The following is a 24,479-nucleotide window of genomic DNA, read 5'->3' as shown; positions in this document are numbered from 1 at the left end:
TGCGCGGGGCGGTGCGCGGGGCGGCGCGCGGTCAGCGTTGAGGGGTCGCGCGCGCCGGTGCCGCCGCCATGGGCAAGAAGCAGAAGAACCGGAGCGAGGAGAGGTGAGGGATGCGGGGAAACCCCCTCCCATTCCCCTGTCTCGCCGCAGGGACCCCCGCGCCGGGCCGCCCGCGGCGGCGTGACACGGCCCACACGGCGCTGAGTCAGGCGCCGGGCCCGGCCGGGGCTCGCGGCCTCATCGCAGGCGGGGCGCGCCAGGCCCGGCTCGGCCTGGCCGTGCGTGTGTTTGTCCGTGAAGGGGCAGGCAGCTCGATTTCCAGCTAAAAAATAGCTGCTTAGTGCAATTGAAGTGATTCATATGTGGGTTTCTTAATTATTTTTTATCTCTCACTGGACGTTAGTGCTGTAGATCGTGCTGTGACACTGATATCTACATGTTTTGTGCGCTTGCCTAATAAATGAAAATGATGGATATTTTAGTGGTTATTTGATAAGAGAGTCGCCTCTGTCGCTGTATTCGTATCGTCGTGGACAATGCCCCATCTGTGAACTTTTTTGTGCCGAAGAATTTCCTATGAAGGCAGCTGTATTAACCATATGGAATGCTGACCGAATGACATTATGTATATATATACACTAGCAGGAGAGAATATATTTTTACTTGTCACTCTAAAGTAATAATACAAAGAAACAATCAGTTCAAAGAGTGGTTTTAGTTTTTGATAGTGACCGGTAGTTAAATGAAAACTGATGTCTTTAAACGTGTATGAACTAGAAACTACAACGTTTTTTCTTTGAGACACTAAGTGTTTCTCCTCTGGAAGTTCTCCACATGACAGCTGTGTCACAAAATACTATTTCATCTCTAAGAATTTATTACTTAAGCATGTATTGATGCTTACTTAAGGCTGTTACTCTGTATCATGTTAGGGTATAAACTGTTTCAGTTTCACCGGTCCTTTCTGGGTAGTGAGTGTTTTCTCAATGAGGTATTTTCCTTTCTGTCTGTTTTTCCTGATGCCTTTTGCCATACCATATGTGTTGCTTTTCAGTATCATTATCAACTTCTTTCACGAGCTGTATTTGACAGGAGTAGCTCTGGTGAGGAGGGAGCAGCTCTGGTGAGGAGGTGAGTTGAGTGTGACTTGAGAAAGAAGAGGGAAGGGTTGGACATTTGTGCTCTGAAGGAAAGAAGACCTTGTGCCCGTCTTTGTACACAGTGTGGTAGATGCCAAGTGCATGGAAGAGCCTTTGGGTACTGAAACTCTGCTTCTTGGGGCTGTTTCAGGGGTAGTGGCTGGTGAGCAGGGAATGCTTTGCGAGTCTTGGCACCTGCTGGATGCTTCGTTCTCTCTGTGTATCTGCACATATTTTTCTGTGTGAATTATTGAGCACAGGCCTCTCTGGTGTGGCCATGTGAACACAAAATGTCTAAAAATGGAAGCATACCTTAAAGAAAAGGTCAAGAATTTCTTGTTGGAATAGTTGAAATCTTGAGAGCCTAATTATTATTACATCAGATCTTAATATTGCAAAAGAGAAAGAATAATAGTGCAGTTACAGTAGTTGTGCTCCCTCTTGCCAAGTCCTAAGGTCAGTGGTTTTATCCTGGTGCTGGTGGTGAGCTGATACAGAGAGCTGTCAGCCTCAGGTGTCCTTCACTGGCTGCGTGTGATTGCTCATGGTTGTGGTTTCATCTTCCTCACTCTAGGATCCACTTGAGATCATTTTATGTGCTTGGTTATGTGACTTTGCTCCTCACTGGTTATTCCATGAAGCTCTGTGGTTAGCTAGCTCCACAGTACATCTGAATAAGAGAAAGGCACTGTGTATTAAATACTATTTCTTTCTTGTTTGTTACCCCTAAAGCCAATTTTGTTCAGGTCTGTGTTTCTTTTAGCCAGCATCTCTCAAGTTGTGGGGTGTCCTGTGCCGAGTCTGTAGAAGCCATCTCTATTTATCGCATGTGCCTGTGCCTGCTGTGTCCTGTCCCTTCCCTTCCCAAGGCCACTGCTCCCATTCCAGGCCTGTATTTCTCTACACTGCATTATTGTTGTGGACTTGTGATTATCTCATTCTGTGCAGTGACTGTTTGTCACTGATTCTATATGAAACTGTGCTTGCAGCATGCCCAGGTAAACAGTAGCACCAATGGGGCATAGGCACCTGGTTAATTGGAGAAATTGCTGTCACAGCTAAATCAAGGAGCAGTTGCAGGAGGTCAGGAGTTCAGCCAAAGTAAGCCTTGACAGGCTTTAGTCCTGAGGTCTTGCCAGTGTGGTACCAAGCTCAGTAATTGCTCCTAGCAGTGACAGCACTGTCACAGGGCTACGCGGTTATATGGCAGGGAGAGGGATGGTGTGGGAGAAGAATACAAACAGGCATGTGTTTGGGAAAAGATGACAGGATGGTTACACTGGCTGTGTTTTGTAGTAGGAGCTTTGAGGGATGGAAGTGAGGATGGACCTGGAAGGCCAGTCATGTTTTGGAACAGGTGTTACCTGCAGAGGTAACTTTCATTTTCTGGTGGTCTTGGTTCTAGGTGACATCCTTGTGAATGTCACGTTCCCTGAGAGAGAGGATGCACTGCATGTTTGCATCTGTGGCTTGAATTTGGACTTCCAAAATCCCCCATCAGTCTCCCCTCCATTTCTGGTAAAGTGAGAGAGGAATGGCCCTATGTAATCAAAGGCTTCCAGTTGGATTTGCTTGCTGTGTCTTCAGTTCTGTGCCATATAGTGCTGTACTATTTATTCCCTCCTTTTACAGTTACGTTACAGGTACAATCCCTTATATCTATCCTTTTTGGCTGCAGCTCCCAAAGTGTGTGGCAGCTCATGGGCACAACTTGTAGTGCAGAGGAAGCATGTGGGAAGGTGCAGGTGGTTATGTTTATGCTGTGAATATTTGTTTGAAAATCGATGGAAGATGATTTTCTGCTTGACACACTGAGACAGATTATGTAAGGTACAAGTAGTCTTTACTCTGCTTTTCTCCCCTCAGCCCCATAGCTTTGACTTCTGTAGTGGAGTTTCCTCCTCCCCTGTTTCTGCTGAGTATGGTAGTGGTCATACCAATAGATATTAATGTGTGTGGGGAAATGAGGCTGAGGGTGAATTTTGTCTCTGTGTACTTATACCTGGTATAATAAGACCCTGAGTGAGATGATAGCTGTGATGAGCAGGAAAAGAATGAAAAGCAAGACTGTAGCCTGTTATGAAAACATTGCAAATCTATACAACAAATCTATACTATAACAGCACCTCTGTTATGCCCTTCTGGAGCTCTGTTAGTGGCTCCTGCTGCTGTGCATCTGCCAATGAAGAACATATTTATCCAGAATGGTCAAATACATGGTGACTTTGTGGTGTGTTAGGTGCTTTCTAAAGGTGGAGAGTGTCTTGGGTAAAAATAGCTCCTAAGCCTGAGTAGGGAAGTTGCTTTAATTGTTTCCTCTTCAAAATTTTTGTGTTTGTGGTAATCACTCATTTCAAATGAAATTTTATGGCAAATATTTCAATAAAAATATGAGAAATCTGAGTTTTCAAGCTTTTCTAATTGAAGAGCAGGTTCTCTGATGTATAGTCTAGCTCCTTTTGGGAGGAGTGTTATGCTTTGGTTCTTTGATATGGTTGTAACGGCAGAAGGTATGTCAAGGTTCTATCCTACTGTCTTTGAAATTTAGTTAGGAATTTTTTTAATGTTTGTGAAGAAAGGCTGTTTTAAACTACAGAACTCTGCTTTGAATCTGAGCCTCAAATTGCTGCTGTAGACTTCCTAGTGAGTGTGCTATGTACTCTATGTTACAGATTATTGCTTGCCTAGAATATGGATCTTTCCCTTTGAAGGTGTTAGCTTCTCATGTGTTTGTCCTCTTCTCCCAGCTTCAAGTCACCTTCTTTTTCTCTTAATAGTTTTTCTTAGCTTCCAGTAGGTTGTATTTAGCTGTGTTTATTCTTCTGCCCTTTAATAATGTGACCTGTTGCCTAGGCATTCCACTCTGATCATTCATGCTTATTGCTTTGGAAATTACAGGTGCTGGCTGTGATTCTGCAGCCAAGAGCGAACACAGCTGCTAAAATAAGACTTAGAGTGCTCTTACTGATGCTGTGTATTTTATCTGGTGTTGTCTACTTGTCAGTCTGTTTGGTTCCTTTTCTATTAGTGTGTTAAGTAAAATCTTCTCAATGTTGTGTAGGGAAGTTCTTTGAAGGCTAGAACAGAGTTTGGAAACATTCTGTACACCAGTGTCACTGCAAGTTATCTGCTTCTCAAAAATATTTCCACAAGCAAAAGTTTCTGCAGCTCCATCAAGGACAATAGCTGATAAACCCTTGAAATCCCCGTTTTTCCAATCTCATCTGGAAGATGGAAGATTTTGTACTGAAGGATGGAGTAAAATAATGCAAAATAAATTTGCCATTACAGAAATTTGTTGTCCTGTTCTATGCAAATGTATATTTCTGTTCCTCCCAAGCTTACAGTTTTTCATATATACAAGAAAACAATACATACTTGTTGGATTTTATTTTAAAGCAAAACATCATTGTAAAAAGTCTATAAGGATCATGAAATATTTACAGTAAGGGTAGCATAAACCAAAACCCACTACACTAGGGAGATTGTAAGAAGCAGCTTTTCTTGTGGAAATCTTTATTCTTTTCAGTATCTTCATGGTGGCATCTAAATCTCATGTGTAACTACTGTTCATGAAAAATATGACAATAGTACAATGCAATCCATCAGGAATTGCAGAACCTGTTGTTTCAGTTCTCTGAAGACTTCTGAAAGCCTAAAATATGTTTCTTTAAATACATGCTGTAAGATGAAGTATTGGTTTTAATTACAGTTCATGTAGGTGGGCATCATTTGCTCATTTGCTCTTCAGGATTATGGGCAATGTGAAGTGTAGTTCTGAAGCTGTTTTAAATGGTGTTTTTGTGATGTATTTTTATTTTATACAGTGAGATATGTAGGATATGGAAGTTGTGAAACACTGAACTTGGTGGTAGTTTCTGTTGTCTTTGCACTTTTCTTTAACAAAAAAAAAAAAAAAGGACTTGTTCAGGGAAGACCAAATGCTAGTTTTTTACTTAGTGTTTCATATTCCATTCTTTTAGTCATCTTATTCTCTTGAGATGTAAACACATAAACTGAACCATGAAAAGAAGCTTTTTATCTTGAAGTTTTGCTAATCTTTGTTTAAATGGGAATTTTGGCTTTGGTGATTTTTTTTTCTTCCGTTTTTGGTTGATTGCTCATTTGGTTTGGTGTTTTTTCTTTTTTTTAATCTGGTTTATATAAAGGAGACTTCTTATTTTTCTAGAATCTGTTTGGGTTAAAGGTGTAGTTCTCTATCTTTTTCTTCAGAAGGTTTTGCTTAGCTGATAGTTATGCCACTCTTTCTCCAGCCAAACTTGAAAGAGAAGGCATGACTCTTTAATATTAATAATGGAATCATTGTCTTGGGAGCTTGAATGAAAAGCAATTACCCTTTTAGTCAGATTTTACTTCCTTGCTCTCTCATGTAATTAGGTAGCTTCACCAGCTTCCTTCATCTATGAATAATCACAGAGGTGTAGTTCCAAGTAAAACTCAGTTCAGTTGGGCTGCTGGACATTCAAACCCTGTGGTGTTCCCCAGCTGCCAGTGTACCTGCTTCCATTGCAGTGCATTCGGTGTTTATGGGCCCACAGTACAAACCAGGTGTGTGTCTGCTGCCCAAAAAGGGTTTTCTGCATGGACTTGTGGCCACAGGCTTGCCTGAGCTGATAAGAGGGGAAAATGTGGTTGGGAATGGACAAGGAAGTAACTTCTTCCCTCCCCTACACCTTAGTTTGAGGAAACGGCAAGAGGAGGGTGCCCTATTTCTGGGGCTGAGATTTTATTTTTATTCTTTAAGCAGCAGTGGTGGGTTGTGTAGCTGGTACTCAAATGGACACTCCTTCATTTTCTGGGCTGAGAAAGGAGCACAGTTCTTTCTTTCCTGAATTTCAAACTCTCTCAGTCATATGTAAGTTAAATGTTTTCAGTGGAGGAAAAAACAAAACCAAAAAAAGAAGCTTGTGGTGTTGATGTGCTTTGATAGGCCAAAATGAGAAAAAGGCCAGGGCTTTGTTTTCATGTTTTGAATAGCCTTGCTGAGCCAGCAAATGCCTGCGTTTTTAGTTTCATAACCCCCTTAAAGAACAAGTTGGTGATGTGGGGTTTTGAACAATTAAGTGATAACTTCCAAAATGGCTTATGTTTTGGCACTGTTTAACCAGTTGCTCTAGAAGAACTTGAACTAGCATTCTGTCTTTCAAACAATCTTAATACTACAGGTGAAAACAGCTACAAGTATATCATTCAGCATTGGTAACTTGCTGGTTTTGGATAATTTTGTATTTAGAAATGCATCTTATTACTGGGTTTATGGCTCACATATGTGGAGGATGGATAAGATATTCTAGGGAAACAATGATAAAGATCTGTCTAGAGGTATTAGTTTTACTTGGTCTAAAACTACTGCAAAACCAAACACATGGAAAGAGATGTGTTTATGTAATGTAATGGTTTAGCTTCTCTTCAGTCTTTTTGAAGGTCAAGGACTTTTTTTTTCTCAACCAAATAAAATTACTTAATGACAGTGAGGTTCTTTTGAAGGTGGTTAAAAGAGCTGGTGTAATGTAATTGATGAAATATCTCCAAGGTTGCCTCAGCAAAAACGAGTCTTCTGATTATGCAGGAATGTGGGCAGTGAGTTCACAGCAGTGATGCAACTTTCCTGCTGTGTCAACTTGCTGACTCTTCTGCCCCTTGCACATGGAAGTTTGGTTTCTTTGTTTCAGTCTGGTTTTAATTGTACAGTGTTTTCTTATCTTTCAACTTCACCTTAACAAAGACAGATGAAAACCAATCCTAAGTAAAAGATTTTTAGCATGATTTAAGTTAGCATGTTCACTGTAAGATGAAGGCAAGCAAAAGTAATCATATTTGTGTTGCTCAGTGCAATGGATCAAAAAGTGCTTGTAATTTTTTAGTCTGTCTGTACACTTTAGTTTTGCTTTCAGCAAGACAGTGCTATCCTGTCAACTTTGTTTGCAAAGCTGGAAGTTGGATTTCCAGTAGTTTAGGGCTTGTCTCATTTTAAGCTGAATTCTTCAATTTATTTTCCACAGTTTCATTTACCTAATTTCAATAGAGTCAAATTGATATGAATGAGGGCAACTCAGCTCTTTTGTATAATCTATTGCTCCACTCTTTCTGTTCCTGAATGGATTAGTAGTTTTTCGTTGTCCTTTATCTCTGCTGCCTAGTCAGGATGCCATCTCTGTCATGTGTAGCTGCACAGTGCCTGTTTATAATGAAGTTTTTCCTCTGTTTGGGGATATGTATTGTAGGTACTGTAATAAGTGTACTGGAAGTCCTAATTATGTGTGGCTTTAAGAAAGCATGGGAGGAAAACATGCATGTTTGCTGGTGGTCTTGCTAATGTAATGAGCTTGTCTGTTGTTAGAGAGTCTGTGAAATGCTCTTGGTCAGGCTTTCCTTCACTAGAACCAGCAGGGAAAGCTGGAAGAGCTTGTTTGGCAAGGAAAGGCAATTATGCATTTTAGCTGCAGAAGTTCATTGAGCAAAGAAAAGGATAAAAGCTTATTAACTCTTATTTCAATAGCTTTAGTACTGTCTTCCTGCATTTGGCTTTGTTTTCCTGGGCAGTGCTGAGGAAGTGTTTCAAATTTCCATGCCTACATTTGTCTGTTACAGAAATTCTGTTGCAGACAGTATCTGTCCTAGGTATGGCAGGTTCACACTATGAAAATCCCTTAATGATGAATATATTAACTATGTCAGTACTTGAAGTAAGTTTTTAACCTTCCATGGAAGAGAGAAATGATAAATAGTTGAAATGTACTTGTAACTGTTCTGATGTACTTTATTAGGGAGCATTGATATTTTTTGTTATTTGAGAATTGTAGGTTTAAATCTTGATTTGGAGCATGACAACTTCTGTTCTGGTGAGTGGTGCACTGATAAACACCTGTTATATTGTTGACTGAAAGAAATGGTGGAACATCAGAACTTAAAAATAAATCTTGCTAATTGTGAACAAGTATTAGAAACTGTCAGCTTCACCATGTGAGGGTTTTTTTTAACCTGAAATGGGAAAGCATGCCTGTAAAAGACTAGAGTGAACCCTAGAATGTGAAAATCAGGATTAACGTTAATTTCAGTATCTGTAAATCAGAGTTTGTGTTTAGGTCAACTCTGGTGTCCAGATGGCTTCCCCAGGGAATTTCTAGGTTCTGGTTGTTGCAGGCTATTGCATCAGAAAAAGAACTCCATCCAAAACTGTGCTTGTTTCTCGTGTTTAAAAAAAAATAAACACCCCCTCAGATAAAATAAACCAAACACCTTAAGGTGTTTTTAGTATTTTTTGGCAGATGTGATGTATTAGCTGAGGGGTTGGTTGGTTTGTTTTTAAAGTGTGTTCCTATTCTTTCCTACTGTTTCCTTGCTGTAACAGCAAGAGAAACACAGCAGAGTTTTTGGCTTTTTTTCTACAGACTGTGCATCTATCAGTCACAAGATTTTTTTCCCCTTTTCTGACTCAATAGCTTGCAACTGTGTGGGATCTTATAAATAGCAGAGCTACTGGATGTCTTTGTACATCTGACTGAGCAGCGGTAGGTGACAGCTCTTTCATTTCCTAGCTGTTTTATTCTTCCCACTGAAAGAAATTTAATACTTATCAGCAGGATTTGGAATTGTAGCTTTATTTGTTGTTGAACATTTCTGTTTAACATGAGCAACTTAGGTTGTGTTTTGGGTATCAGTTTCTGTTACTGGCCTGATCTGATGCTTTGTTTGTGTGAGTTAGGTTACTGAATTTCTTCTGTTGCCTATGTCCATCTTAAAAATCTCCAAACACTTACTTGGGATGGTCTGGGAATATTTGATCCTAGCTTTGTACAGAATGTTGTGTTAGGACAGCTTTTAACTTGTGACCCAGTGAATATTCAGGAATCTATCCTTAAGTGGATTCTCCCATGTAATACAGGTGTTCACTAGTCTGTGCAGACAACTTGTACTGAAACCCTTTTGGGAAACAGTAGAGTTCTTAATGTAGCTTCTAGGGCATTAAGGGAAATATTTTTTCAGTATAAAGTATGTAAATGTTTCTGTGTGCTATTTTAAAGATTTACATTACTGTAATCTTGCTAAAATGGCAAAATGCAGTGAAATTGTGTAGGGAAAATGATGAGCACTTTCTTTTTGATTAGTGATGTAATTCTAAAGAAAAAATATTTTGTTTGGTATATGAAGTATAGTGATCTCTGTGTACATGTTATTGATTACTGCACTCTCCTTTAATTAATGTGACTGGTATTTTCCCACTGCAGAGTTTTGCCCTACCTTAGGCACAGACCTCTGTGGAAAAACGTCTGCAGCCATTTTTTTGAAAACTGCTTGTTTAGGTTTAAGTGAAGTACACACACCTAATTCCTGCTGTAATTTAATGCATTGAAATGCTGCTTTAGCAATATCAAAACTCTTTTATATCTGGCAACAAAAATAGAGGCTGAAATCAAAGTATGTGAATAACAGAGGTGGCTTAGGCTTCGTCTGTGAAACAAAAACAAAGGAAAATCAGGGAAGTAACTCCGTCTCTGCAGTGCAGTAGCACTTTGTTTTCCAGATCTCCTTGAGCCTCTTATGTTGGGGAAATGTAAGGGGTTTTTTTAAGTGCCAAAGCATTATGGCTTGAATGGTCTAAGGTAGTTAGTGAGGCTGTGAAATCTGTGTATGAAGTCTTCATACAAAAGCAGTTTGAGGTCAAAATTGAAAACCTCATGAGCATTCCAGTCCTTTCAGGTTCCTGTATCAAGCCCTCTTAGAGTTGGACCCTCGTAAAGGCTGAATGGAGACCTTTAGGAGATGTTGGAGAAGGAGGCTCCTGAAAGAATGTTTGGGTTTCTGAAATGTGTGTTGGGGGACTGCTTAAAAGCCTTTACAAGAAAAAGTTCCATGGTGTATCTAACAATGCCCATAGGAAATGTGATACATGTTATGTATCTAAGTGTAGTGGTTCCTTATAAAAAGGAATAAGAATCGCCCAGGAATGGAGGGGAGCACCTTCTTAATTTTCTTTTCAGCTTTCTTATGAAATCCTAGTGGAATATTATTAGAGTTTTAAAAGCTAAGGAAATTCAAGATCAGTATGGGAATAAACTTATAGTAATGGAAACCAGGGTTTGAATTCCTTAGGTTTCCAATGATATTCTTACTTGTTAGTTCTTATGAATTATAGCTATATCTATAATTGCATGCAGCCTTAATTTTATTTCTTATTTCACTGAGGCTCAAATACTTGAAGCTTGCTCTGTCACTTCTTAGTAAATGAAAGTGTAGTGGAAAGTATAGAGGATTTTTTGGTTGGTTTGTTTGTTTGCTTGGGGGTTTTTTGTTGGTTGTTTTTTCGTCAGAAACCATTGACCATTTTTTCAGGAACTAAACAATGAAAGACAAGTTTGGAAAGGCTTTTGTATTGATACTGATATTGTGACAGCTGGGTGATGATGATGATGATGATGATTATTATTATTATTATTATTATTCCTAAACTGTTCTTGCTGGTGGGTGTGAAAACTTAATGTCTGTCAAATAGCCTTTTCAGTGTTTGAGGTGTAAAGTTCTTTTCCCCTAAAGAACTTTTCTTCTTGAAAGTTTGGTTGTAGTGAGTTGATTTAACAGCAAATAAAACCTTACCCTCTCAAAGCCTGTACCCTGGAGAACATGAGATACCACATGAGATATGACATCTTCTTTGCTTTTAGCAAAAAACCCATGTGTTTTGTGTTTGGACATAACTTTCTGCTAAACTGCATTGTGAAAAGTCAGCCTTGGTAATATCCATGTAAAATATGAGCTGTTTAAAGGCCTGGTGCTTTGGTGTCTGAACAACCACATGGTTAAGATCCTGTAGTAAGGGGAGCAGTACAGCCTTGGAGGAAGTAGTAGTAGAGCACGTGTTTTGGTGTTTTAAATCTACTTCAAGCTTGGGTATGACTCAGTCTCCTCCATTAACTCCTAGAGGAAAAGAAGGTGAGCATGTGTGCTTAATAAACTTGATACTCAGCACTTAATGCAAAAACAAGTTTGAAGGCCCATGTGTAGGCCTGGATATAATGTAGTTAGCCTGACATTAGGGCTTTAATTCTAGGTGTAGAAGTGAGTGGCGTTTTTATTTCAGCTGTTACCCCTGATATACAGCCAGTTAAACTGCTTATAAAAATGGCACTTTAATTGCTGGAGCATCAAATCATCTTAGGGTGAGAATGGCCAAAATGTATATTTTCTCTTGACGGAGGTGAGGATTACTTTAGAGAACTATTTGAGTTCTCTAAAGCATTAACTATTTGAGACAAACGTTTCTTTTAACAAATGTATTACAAATCAGCGCATGAGGAAGTGTTCCTAGGTGTATTTTAGGTGTGTTTTTTCTTCTCTTGGCTAAAAGTATCTCTGGCAATACAGGTCCTGTGAGGTACTTTGTTGTGCTGCTTTTTATTCGGTTTGTCCAGTCTACCCAGAAGAAAAGATAAGATTTAAAAATACAAATAATCAATCTTGGCCGTTAAAGAAATGACATACTTTGTTGCTTAATTGTGCTGTTGTCACATGGAGACAGTTTTTGGTGACTTGCGTATTCCCAATATATCGGCATTCACTTGCAGAAGAATCCAGCCCTTTCCTTTTTGCAAAGAGAACTGCAACTTATACTTACTGAATTTTAGAATCTGTAGCTGACTAATGAAATACTTGGTTTTCTTCATTAAGATTCAACTTCTGGATTTATAAATTGGGACAACTGAAGCTCTGGTAATTTAGAATTTGCTGATATCTTGAAAGTCCTGAATCTGGAAGAAATTGATTTCTCTTATTTTCTGGATATAGTTTTGGGTATTTGGTGAGTCAGCCTTTGGCTGATTTATCCTGAGTGGGTGCTAATAAATGAGACAGTGAAATTGTAAAACAACAGTTTTCTGTCCAGTTATCTAAGAGGCAGTTAAATGAAATATTAACAGCTTGTTGATTAAATGGGTTTTGAAACTGCAAGTTGTGATAAAAAGTAGCATCAGATCAGTTTTGATCTAAGCTCTAAGTGTGAAGCATAGAATAAGTAAGTCTCCTTTCTTACAATTGTACTGTGAGTGTGATTAGGTGGTAAAATGCCTGGACAAAAACTTCTTTGGCTTTCTTTAGGCCTCAGAGAGGTAATACTAAGGCAAGTGGTACAAATGATTGCTTGCCAACTACATTGGTATTTTTTATTATATGCTTTAAAGTCTGGCTTGGGGCTGGACTCTGTTCATCTGTGTGACTTCTTTTCTTGAAAGGTAATAAAATTTTTTATCTGATGGCAAAGCACAGGTAACTGTTACTGGCGAGTTGGAAGCTGTAGAGAACTTTCACTTATTTGCTGAATAAAAATACAGCAGTTTTTTTGTTTGCTAAAGGGTGTTTGAAGGAGCAGATAAATATCTCTTGGTAGGATATCCCCTGGTTGTGAATTTGTGCTTCATTTTTACACTTTGATTGGCTGCTTTTCTATCAATGACACCTGTGAATTAAAGGGCTGAACAACTTATCTTTTGGAGGACCAAAGTCAAACAGTCCAGTTACATTCTTCCAAGAAGTTACATCAAATTGCACAGCTAAACTTTCAATGCTGGGGTTGCAAGAACTGAATGTGTTTTATTGTTCCACCTCCCTTCAAGCAGACCACATGTGTGAAGGTTTTTTTCCTTCCCTTCCTACTGAGTGGAATAAGGTAACAGTGCATAATCGTTTGTTAAACATGGAGCATTTTTTCCTGCATTGCATATGTTTTATGATTGATTTTGCATTTTGAAATGTTTATTTTTTTATTCAAATGGCTTCTACTTATGTAAACTTAACGTTTGAACAAGTGATAACCCTGCTTTCCTTCTTCATTTTAGTGCAAAAGATGATATTGATATTGATGCCCTTGCTGCTGAGATAGAAGGTGCTGGAGCTGCAAAGGATCAAGAGTCTCAAAAATCTAAAGGCAAAAAGAAAAAAGAGAAGAAGAAACAAGATTTTGAGTAAGTTAGGTTTTTTTTCCACCTGCCTGATCTTACTTCATTGTCCAAAAACTCAGTTACTTAAGTGCCCTAACTTCTTTCTTATTTTAGTGAAGATGATATCCTGAAGGAGCTGGAGGAACTGTCAATAGAGGCGCAAGGAGGGAAAGTTGACAGGGAACAACCTTCTACAGGAAAGGTGAACACTGAGAGGGAGGTGGGCTTTTTAGTAGGAAATAATTAAAATATGAGATACTTCTGTCCCAGAGAACTTCTAGTGTAGTAGAAATCCTATGTGAAATGTGTGGCTAGCATGGTCTTTTAATTATATTTGATCATATTTTCATAGTAAAAAGTCAGTCACAAAAAAAATGTAGTCATGCTGACAACTATTCAAATCCAATCAGAATAAATCTTACTTGTGGGCTGAAGTATGGTACACTCAGCAGGAGTAGTTATTGCTTTCAAACTTTGTGTTCAATAAGAGAGGTTTCTCTTGATGTATCTCAATGCTTAGTTCATGATGGTAAGTAATTTTCATGGCTGATTATTGAATTGTTTAATTACCAGGTTGAAAATGACAATGAAGAAAGCATATCAAAGCAAGATAAAAAAAGAAAAGGAAAGAATAAAAAAGCCAATCTGGAAAATGACTATGACAGTGAGGAAGTGGAAGATAAAGATAAAAAATCTAAAAAAACTCAGAAAGCAAAACAAGACATGCTTTCTGGCAGTGATGATGATGATCATGAGACACAGCTTAAGAAAAGCAAAGGGAAAACGCAGAAGTCAAATAAAAAACACGATTTGTCAGAAGAAGATGAAACTAACATTAAGAAAAGCAAAGAGCGTGGGGGAGGAGTGTCTGCAGGCGAGAGTGGTGATGAATCAGATGAGGTTTCCCAGTCTAGAAAAGGACAAAAGAAAAACCAAAAGCCAAAGTCTGTTCCTGCTGCAGAGAGTGGGGATGATGAAGAAGAACCTTCATTCAAAGTAAAAACAGTGGCTCAGAAGAAGGCAGAAAAAAAAGAACGTGAAAGAAAAAAACGTGAAGAAGAAAAAGCCAAATTGAGGAAGCAGAAAGAGAAGGAAGAATTAGAAGGTGGTAAAGAACCAACAAAACCAAAGGAATCTCTAAAAAAAGCTGAAGAGAAGGCTTCTCCTGAAGTTACAGCAATCCCTGGCGAGAAAGGAGAGACTGCTGCAGGAACAGAAGGTTTGTAACATGGTTTCCTAAACTTTAAATTAAATACTGTAGTTTTCATAAGTCCAGAGAGATGCCTGGCATAGTGTGTTGGTTTATTTTGAATTGTGAATACTTGAAATTTGGTAGCCTTGTCTGCCTCTGTGTTGGCTCACAGGCAGCTGTGTTTTCTGGCCTGTAGTTTGTTCAGGTATATGAGAAAACAAGCCAAATGGTGAATTCTCATTACAGTTCTGTATTGCAAGAGTACTTTTTCACTTCCCTGTTTTTCTGATACTTCAAGACTTCGGGCCATGATGTAAGAGAGCTTAATTGTTTTCATTATGAAATGTTTATATAGTAGCTAGTGAAAATATTCCTCATTTGATATTATTTATCATATTTGAAACATAAATTTTACTTAGAGTATCTTTGAAATTTCTGGGGTCTTTGAAAATATGCCTCTTCTTTCTGTAGCTGATGACAATGAGGGGGACAAAAAGAAAAAAGACAAGAAAAAAAAGAAAGGTGAGAAAGAAGAAAAAGAGAAAGAGAAGAAGAAGGGTCCCAGTAAAGCCACAGTTAAAGCCATGCAAGAGGCCTTGGCTAAAATGAAAGAGGAGGAGGAAAGGGCAAAAAGAGAGGAGGAAGAACGCATAAGACGACTGGAGGAACTTGAAGCAAAACGCAAAGAGGAGGTACCGTATCTCTCACTCCAAGGATAAAATAAGGGAGTAACTCTAATCTGTCTGCTTGCTGGTGCAGTTAATGAATTAATCCTTAATATGTTCTCGTAAACAGAATGTACTTGGGCAGCTTTTGTGTAAAGCATGCTTTAGGGTTTCTGCATGTTTATTTCTCTTTTTCTAGGAACGATTAGAGCAAGAGAGGAAAGAAAGGAAGAAACAGAAGGAAAAAGAGAGGAAGGAGCGTTTGAAGAAAGAGGGAAAGCTTTTAACAAAAGCTCAGCGAGAAGCCAGAGCCAGAGCAGAGGCTACTCTTAAACTACTCCAAGCTCAGGGTAAGCAGTAGAGCTTAATAATTATTAAAACCAAACTGATCCAAAAACCCCAACCAAACTTTATATCCATTATGGCTCTGTGTTTATTTTTTTTCCTGTCTAGAGCTAGGAGGGCAAGTACAGAGTGATTCCATGTAAAGCTGCTCTGTTGTCAAGAAAGGCAGTGTGTGCCCTCCTTTCCCCTTTATTTCTTAAGCAGATTTAAGTGCCTGCATTTTTATCTTACACTTTGAATATCCAGCTTTTTAATATAGTCTACTTGCAGTTTAAAGATGTTACTTGTGGAACTTAGGAAAAAGCACTTAAAGAAGTGGTGTAGTCTAAAGGCCAGGAAAAGCACATGGGCTGTGCTGAAGGTCTTGTAAGACCAGTGATCTGGATCTTGTTGAATTAATTCACCTGCTTAGTTAGGCAAGTGCACTGTTTTGCTTCAAGAACAATGGGGAAATCCACGGAGAAGACATGTTTTTCTCTGGGATTTTCCAGGACTATGTAAGAGCTTTCCTCCTTTTCTGTGAAATATAATCTGTCTCCATTAGAATGAAATAAAATTTTCCAATATGTTGTAAGTAAAATGTCCTAAATTGGTCTTGGTAACTGGTTTGTGACTAAAAAAAGAAAGTAATTTGTGGAAGCTGAGTGTATTTGTAGAGTACACTATCTGACACTTTACTGGTAGGTGGATGTATAAATGTAGGAATCTTCATAGCTAGTAAAATGTTTGGAGCTCTTAAACATACATGAAGGCTATTTCTCCTTGGTTGTCGCTGTAGCTAGTAGAATCTTTCTATTTGTGCCCCTACAACTGGATTTTTGTCAGATTTGCAATATTAATCACTCAGTACCTGCAAAAAAAAATTGAATGTGCAGCAGTAAATCCGTTTTTAATTTGTCTTCGCACCAAACTTCTGGTTTTGATGGAATCCCTTAATATATTACAGCTCCCACTTCCTGGTGAGGCAAAGATGAAGCTGGTGAATTGAACCTGGCATTGTTTTAAAACCATCAGTATTGTACAATTAAAATACCCTTAAAACCAAAAAACAAACCAAACCCCAAAACCCTGAACAAACAAAACAATTGAAAAACACAAACCTTCCCTCACAGCAAAAGGGAAAATGTTTTCTGCTGAATAACTTTAAGCATTTAAGAAGAGTTCTGCCTGTGAACTGCTCCAAATTGTCTCAAACTAGGACCACTGGCAGACAGGTTTTAAGTGAATTTTTACATACCAGACCTTAAGTTGTTAATCATGACATTTGTGTTCATGGCATTTTATGCAGGTTTGTGATATCTTCAAACCTGCAGTCGTAGAATCTGATTGCTTTGTTTAGTTTTTGTTTCATTGCCATTGCCTTCCTCCAGTTATCTGTTTCAGTTTTTACCCTTCTTTTTGAGAGCAGTCAGGAGTATCTGAAGAGCTATACTTCATTCAAGTTTTCTAGCTTTTGAATTCAGACTTTTAAAAATGATAAAATATGCATTGAACCTACTTTCTACTTTTTCTTTCTCCATCTTCCAGTTTCTGAAAACATATTCAAGTTTTCTAGCTTTTGAATTCAGACTTTTAAAAATGATAAAATATGCATTGAACCTACTTTCTACTTTTTCTTTCTCCATCTTCCAGTTTCTGAAAACATATTCTTATTTAAACCAAAGTTTGTTTATTAATTACTTGGATTTTCTTTTTAACAGTTTTTTTGTTTGTTTTGCAGGTGTTGAAGTGCCATCAAAAGACTCTGTGCCAAAGAAGAGGCCAATATATGAAGACAAAAAGAGAAAGAAGCAGCAGCAGCCAGAAAATAAAGAAGGTGTAGTTTGCATATAGGGATACCTAATTGATTAGTTACATTTCTGGAAGTATTTCTAAAATAAATCAGCTGATCTTAAGCTAATTTCATTTTGGGGTTTAGATTTTCTAAATGTTGGGCATGTACAGGGTGTAAAGGCCTTTTACAAATGTGATGTTGAATATGCTTTGTGTGCATATGTACATCAAATGCAAAGTAGTTTAAATAATAGTGACTTATAATTAAGTCTGAGTTTGTCCCAGGATCAAAATACATTGATCCTAGTTTTAGTACTTTTAAGTTGGAGACAGTTTGTTCATTTGCTTTCTGGTATATAAAACCAGTTTTCATCTCCTGGGTGCAAGTTATTCAGAGCAGTTCAAAGAGCTTGCATTTTTGAAACCTTGGAATTCATTGCACTGGTAGATGTAGGTTGAACATGTCAGTTTTTTACTTTTGTGGTTTTTTACTTTGCTCCAGGGGATTACTGTGGCTTTTCTCAAGCCTAACCCTCAGTTTAAAAATTTCAGATGTATTTCTTACTTAGCTACTTTTTCTTCTTTTTATTTTTTTTATATTGGTTAATTGCCTGCTTATCATTTATGGAGTGTGTGTAAATTATTGAAAATGGTGCTTATCTGAATCGTATCATTAATTTTTTTCTCTTTTTTTTTTTAGTTTTCATTTTTAATGGAACAGTAGGGGAGGTGTGGGTAGTTCACTAGTATTAGTTCATTTTCTCTTGTCTTTTAAAGAAAGTGAGGAGTTTTTAAAGTCAATAGCTGACCTATCTTATAAATGTGTTCAACTGCTTAGAAGGCCAAGTGTTTTCCAAATAAACTGGAGTGGAGCTGTCTGTGTAGTCAGCCAATTTGCACTTTGAAAGTATGTAGCAACCAGCTTCCTGTCTTGCAGTTTCAGAAAGTGTGGGAGTAACTTCCCCAGCTGAAGACGCTGTAGAACTGGAAACACCAGTGAAAGAAGAGGCTCCTCTTCCTGTAGATCCAGGTTGGTAGTAATGCTAATAAATTTCAAACGTTTAAGCTTGTGTATCAGTGCTGCATGATGTCAGTACCTTGCTGGATAGGGCTGAATGGCCATCCTTTCTTGAGGCAGTTGCCTTTTCTTTTTTTTTTTTTTTTTCTCCTTTCTTAAGGGAGGAATGGATGAAATTTTATGGAGTAAAAGGCATGAGTGTGGTAAAGGTTTCTTATTCTGGGTGAACTCCAGTGTTCAACTCCAGTGTTCAATTGGCTTGATCAGTTTTCTCAAATGAGCACATTCAGTGCCTTATTCGCTCCCTTGACTTGTCACTTGCTTTTACAAGTCTGTTTTGTCAACAGTTAGGTGGAGGAAGGGAGGAAATAATGCTGCTTCTAGAATTGATAGTGCAGTATTCACAGTGATTGTATTCTTTCTGCCAGATGTTTTGCTTTCACAGGTGCTGAATGAAGAGGGTATGTGTTAGCTTGTGAAACTGAGTTATCAGCAAGTTTGCTGATCAGATTGTTGCCCTCATCTTTGCCTATACACAGTACTTGCTTGGTCAAAATCACATTGTGCTGGACTTCTTTCTCTGCAAGGAGACTGTTTCAATTTTTACCCTTCTTAAGTCAGACAAATACTGACAAAATGTGCTGCTTTTGAAAACAAAGCTGAATGTGTCCAGTGATTCTAGCTTGACTTATCTCGTGATGGCCATTCCACTGCCTTAAGAGAAGGGCTCACTGGCAGAACATTAACTCCTAGCTAGTATTCTAGCAGTGTGGAACCTAGTCTTCATTTCAGAGAGCTGAGATTTATGACACATGTGCTGCAGCAAACATATGTTGTATAATGCCTCTTTTGGAGACAGTTGTATGTTTGCATTTTTCCATTTGTCTCTTACTAAGAGCTGCAGTCTTTTCATAAATCTAACTGAATTCCTGCTGAATTAATATGTTTAATGCTTCTGGAACCCATGGTATATTTATGTTAAGGCACCTGATGTCCTTTTTATAGACAATTTGTATATTCTCACTTGTTAAAATTCTACTGTAACTTGTATTCTTGCTTCTCTGCTAGTTTGTTTGTTACACATGGTGACTGTTAATTGGGCAGCTCCTTGCAAGGATAGTGATTGTGGTACGGGTTTGTGTGGCAGGCATTATGCAGGCATTGGCATGATATGCAGACAGGAACTAGATGAGTAGGTTCTCTGTCTCTTCCACAAAAGTTTGTCTAGGCAAAGATGCTAGCACTACATGATTTTTGTGGAGAGAGTTGGAGATTATTTTTTAAGTATGCTGCATCTTCTTTTTATGGAGTGTGGAGATACTTCAATAGAATTATGGTAACAGCAAACCTGTGAGTTGCAGTTGTCAGTATGTCAAAAGAAGGAGCATCTAAAAATGTTATATCTTACTGGACTGACTTTTTTTAACTTCAGTATTGGATTTCTTGGTTTCAGAAGAAAAAGAGGAAGAAGATGACACAGAAGATGCAGGTCTGGATGACTGGGAAGCTATGGTTAGTGATGAAGATGGAGAGAAAGGTGGGCATGCAAATACCAAATGTACGTTTTTTCTGGTTAAGAGGCTTTGGGCTAAGTTTTCTGTTTCTATAGAAAACATTATTTTACTTAGACTTTTCCTCTGCTCCGTTAGATAAATTGTAAGGTAAGTATGATGATAAATACATACAAGAACCTCTTCTCAAAAGCAGAGCTTTCAGAAGCCATGCAAATACTGCTTAAGACAACCCTTTGGAAATACTCTTCTGTGGAGTTACCATCTAAAATAAATGGGTTGTAATTTTTTTGTCCTTTGTTACGGGAGTAGAAATCCTCTTCTCTAATATGTGCTTAAACCCTCTCTGTGAGCTTTGGGAAACCTTTTACCTGGGATTGTATTTCTCTAGTAATCATTTCAAAGCTGTAGTATTTTCATTATGTGAATCTGCCAGCATCTAAGAGAGTACCCCTGCGAGAAGTTTTCAAAGAAGCGGGGGAATAAAATGGTGTGAAGGTGAAGTGTGCATGTGTTATAGTAAATTCTTCTCTACAAGGAGAGGCTGAAAGAATTGTGATTGCTCAGCCTGAAATAGAGAAGGCTCTGGGGTGACCTTATTGCAGCCTTCCAGTACCTAAAAGGAGCCTACAGGAAGAATGGAGAGAGACTATTTACAAGACCATGTAGTGGCAGGATAAGGAGAAATTGATTCAAACTGAGAATAGGTTTAGTTGAGAAAGAGCTTCTTTACTGTGAGGGTGGTGAGACACTGGAAGAGGTTGCCCAGAGAAGCTGTGGATCCCCATCTCTGGAAGTGTTCAAGGCCAGGTTGGATGGGGCTTTGAGCAACCTGCTCTAGTGGAAGGTGTCCCTGCCTTTGGCAGGGAGGCTGTAACTAGATGGTCTTTGAAGTCTCATTCAGCCCAAACCATTCTGTGATTCTATGATATGCTTTTTTGAGAGCAGGTTTAGAAGAAAGGAAAGAATTGCCAGAACATAAATATTCCTGTGCATGTCTGCCAAAGGCCATATTCTTTTTGTGCTCAACAGCAATGTTTATGGGAAACTTGGGGCTGTGCTACAGTGCAGGGATAACTTTCTTCCAGTGGTGGAGGAAAGTTTATTTCTGTGAGCTGTCCTGAACAGGAGTTGATTACTGGACTTGGTGCTTCCTTAATATCTTAATTGCTTCTTAAAGATTATTTATTCATCAAGCACTTGTTACTTGCCTATACTTCTGACACCTGTGCTTTTGAGTGTGATACTTGACATACAGATACATACTCCAGAATGGATTTAATTCCAACACAGATGTGTTCCTCTGGTGCTTTTGAGTTCTAAGAGCTGCTTGCCTTCTTGAGTATTTTAGTCTGGCACCACTGTCCTGGAGAGGACATAGCACTTCTTACTGCTTGGCTTTGAAGGCACTGCCAATGGGATACAGAAAAAGAGCCTTCCTAGGAATTAGATTTAGTGTATTACTAAGCTGAACTCTGAATGTAGCAAGGAAATGTTACTAATCTCTAAGAGCAGTGAGCCTGCCAGCAGTGTTGTAAGAAGGACAATCCATGGTTTTAAAGTGATCATCAGCTTGCCTTGTATGATTTTACAGGTGATTATAAATGGGAAGCTTTCAAAGAAAGAAAATTACTTATTGATAATTCTTTTTGTTTGTTTATTGAAGAATTCCTATGAAAAATTCTCATCTTCTCTGAACCATCTAAGAAAACTTGAATATGAGATTTTTCTTAATAGGCATAAAAGAGACCATTTGTTCTGATTATTATGTCTGCTTAAATGTGCCTTTCTGGTCAGTAGTGTACAGAATCCATATCGTAATGATTTGGAGTGTTTTGGCTTTATTAAAAAGGGATTGATACATTATTCCTTTATGAAGTGCACATGACTTTAAAGAATGTCTGAATGTTTGCAAATAATGTTAAACATAAGTGTGCTGATAATATCATTCTTCACTCCACCTGAAATTTGCTTTCTTTCTGGATTTGAAACACAAGCCAACAACTCTTAACATGAAACACTTTTTTTTCTGCTTTTTTTTTTACATTGGAAGTTGAAAAATCATCTTGACAAGCACTTATTGTAGAGCCTACTCTCACTCCTCCCTCATTCTTCTCTAGTAGTCTCTCTTGCTTTTTTGGTGCCATCTCTCCCCAGAAGTGTAAACTTTAATAGAGAATCTTTACTTTACTCTTTTTTTTTTTTAACAGAGAGCAAACCTGTCCATATTGAAGTCAAAGAACAAAATGAAGTGGATGATGAAGAGGAGGAGGAAGAGGAAGAGGAGGAAGAGGAAGAAGAGAGTGAAGAATCTGAAGACAGTGAAGGCAGTGAAGATGAGGACGAAAAGACTTCAGATGAGAGAGAGCCAGACTCCCAAGCTATTGGAAAACAATCTATGGAAAAGAAGCCCAGCAAGGAAATTAGCTCTGATTCTGAGTATGACTCTGACGATGACCGCACTAAGGAGGAGCGTGCTTATGACAAAGCTAAACGGAGAATTGAGGTATTAAGATACACTTGGATTCTTGTGTTGTATAACAAACAAATTAATTTTCAGTTATTTTGTCAAATTTGTCAAAATGGTGGTTGTGTCAGGGCTAATATTTTAGCAGGTTCAGAAATTGTATTAATTAAAAAAAAATACTTGGTTTTGTGTGAAGATAAAGTATTTGTTTTTAGGTAACTTGACCACAAAGATGGCAGCTTAAGTGTTGTTCCCCTCCACCTCTATATCCCTCCTGGAAAAAGAGGCTTTTGTTTTTTACAGATAGATATTTTCAAGTTCTAAAAGATGTGTCTAAACTGTTCAGTGCTTTCGTGGCTGCTTATGTTCTTGTTTTCCTCACCCAAGGTGCTTGTTCAGAATGCACCTTCAGCAAAGCTACTGTTAGTGCTTATAACAACTTAGCCTACTAGACTGTTAGAAGAACCAACCAAACAAAAATGTAACTGTTAGTCAAAAATTTTTGATTTACCAAAAGGGGGATGACAGACCTTAAATTGCCTTGAAAATATAAGTCCTACAACTAACTCTGTGTTTGTGTGTATGTAATCAAGTCAAGAGGGGAACTGTGGTTTTTGGTTTATACTTACCAATTCTTATGTGTCTTTTACATAGAAACGACGAGCTGAAAACAGCAAAAATATGAACACTGAAAAGCTCAGAGCACCAGTTATCTGTGTCCTGGGGCATGTAGACACAGGCAAGACCAAAATTTTAGATAAGGTAAGGTGTGGAGTGTGAAAGCACTGCCTATGCCTCTTGTTTAAGCATTTATTTTTCTGGTTGAAGACAGAAGGAATTAGAGTGTGCTCAGAAGTTTCTGGTCTTTTTTGTCTTTAGCTCCGCCACACTAACGTGCAGGACGGTGAAGCTGGTGGTATCACTCAGCAGATTGGTGCAACTAATGTTCCTCTTGAAGCTATCAATGAACAAACTAAGATGGTGAAAAATGTAAGTTACAGCACTTCAACAACTGCATCTTAACAAATATGAAATGTAGACTGATAAAGGCCTTGTGAGATTTCTTGGCATGGACAGATGTACTTCCCCCCACCTCTAATTTTGTGGTCTATTGTTTTTTAATTTCTATCATTCCCCCAGCAAAAGGGGAGGTGGAGGCTGTCTCATTTTTCATACATTTGATTTCAGTTAATGCATTACTGTTTCTTCAGAAAAATATGAAGGTACTGTTCACTCTGTTCTGGACAGTGCACATATGTACACAGACTGCTTACTTGTCAGTTTTTTGATTGTAAATTGAGACTCTTGAAACCTCTTGAGTATATTTTGTGTTCAAAACTCAGCTTTTGCTGTGTGTACTGAAATTTGGCCAATTTCTGGGTGATGAATTTTATCATGTTACAGATAGTAGTATAGTAACTGTTCTGTATAATTTGTTTTGGATACTATATCCTATTTTGCTTGCAGAAGCAACTGGCTGTCAAGCCTTGGTGTAGTAATGGCTTTTTCCAAGATTTAACTCAACTCAGTAAGCCTGTAAGCTTAGGAGAGAGGAGAAAATCATCAAGCCAAGGATGGTACATCTCACTACTCTGAAATGGCTTTTCTTCTGTAGGCTGCCTTGTCTTGCAGATTTTAGCTTAGCTTGTGGCCCGTTGACACCTGAAGGAATGTGCTGCATCATTTTTTTTAATGTTGAAATGACTGTTGACTGATTTGGTTTATAGAGGGTGCTGGCCTTAAAATATGTATCTGGATTTTTGAAGTGCAGACTATCAGTAATGTTGCCAGCTCTTATTTTGTTCTTTTTTCTTCTTGTGTAATCTCTACAAGATGGCTAATATTTTGAAATGTTAGTTTGACAGAGAGAACATAAAAATTCCAGGCATGCTGATAATCGACACTCCAGGACATGAGTCTTTCAGGTAATGTTTTCTCACAATGTTGTACTTCTCAGAACTGATGGCAAAAGCATCTGGAGATATTCTTAGCAAAGTGTGGTCTTTGCTTAATCCATTGTTTTAGTTCTCACTTGAAAAAAGTCCAACAAAACCAACTTAAAGTAGAGGAATTAAGTGGATTTGCTTCATTTGCAGGTGCTTTTTATATCTGGTTAATTGCTGGCCTTTTATAGCTGATTAATTTTGTCTTCGTGCCAATTGAGCCATGAATATCTGAAAAAGCATGTAAATAAATAGTTAGTGTAAGAGGAAAGATGGAAGGAGGAAGCTAGCTGGAGGAAAAAAGGTGAGGATTTCAGGTGACCTAAGTAATCAAAAAATTAAAACTTTTTTCCTAGTCTCTCATTCATAGTGTCCCAGTTAAGGTAACTGAGTTTGTAAGACTGGAAGTTACTAATTACCCAAGTCATCTGAGTCTTAGCAGAGATCAAATGCATTCTAGGAACACCAGTGGCAT

At 38.2% G+C, this 24,479-nt stretch overlaps 1 protein-coding gene across 1 annotated transcript in view; it reads left to right on the top strand.

The window, feature by feature from the left end:
• Positions 1-24,479, top strand: part of EIF5B (eukaryotic translation initiation factor 5B) — a 36,109-nt gene continuing 11,630 nt past the window's right edge. The window contains exons 1-13 of the mRNA XM_036390477.2: positions 1-103; positions 12,989-13,114; positions 13,205-13,292; positions 13,664-14,309; positions 14,754-14,974; positions 15,147-15,297; positions 17,013-17,108; positions 18,003-18,095; positions 19,537-19,620; positions 21,805-22,100; positions 22,716-22,823; positions 22,941-23,051; positions 23,919-23,986. Coding sequence (XP_036246370.1) covers positions 69-103; positions 12,989-13,114; positions 13,205-13,292; positions 13,664-14,309; positions 14,754-14,974; positions 15,147-15,297; positions 17,013-17,108; positions 18,003-18,095; positions 19,537-19,620; positions 21,805-22,100; positions 22,716-22,823; positions 22,941-23,051; positions 23,919-23,986 — 2,123 coding nt within the window. The 5' untranslated portion in view covers positions 1-68. The remainder of the gene's footprint in view (positions 104-12,988; positions 13,115-13,204; positions 13,293-13,663; positions 14,310-14,753; positions 14,975-15,146; positions 15,298-17,012; positions 17,109-18,002; positions 18,096-19,536; positions 19,621-21,804; positions 22,101-22,715; positions 22,824-22,940; positions 23,052-23,918; positions 23,987-24,479) is intronic.

The sequence above is a fragment of the Molothrus ater genome, chromosome 2 (assembly GCF_012460135.2).
Source record: "Molothrus ater isolate BHLD 08-10-18 breed brown headed cowbird chromosome 2, BPBGC_Mater_1.1, whole genome shotgun sequence".
Lineage (NCBI taxonomy): Eukaryota > Metazoa > Chordata > Aves > Passeriformes > Icteridae > Molothrus > Molothrus ater.
This window is presented reverse-complemented; position numbering and strand designations above follow the sequence as displayed.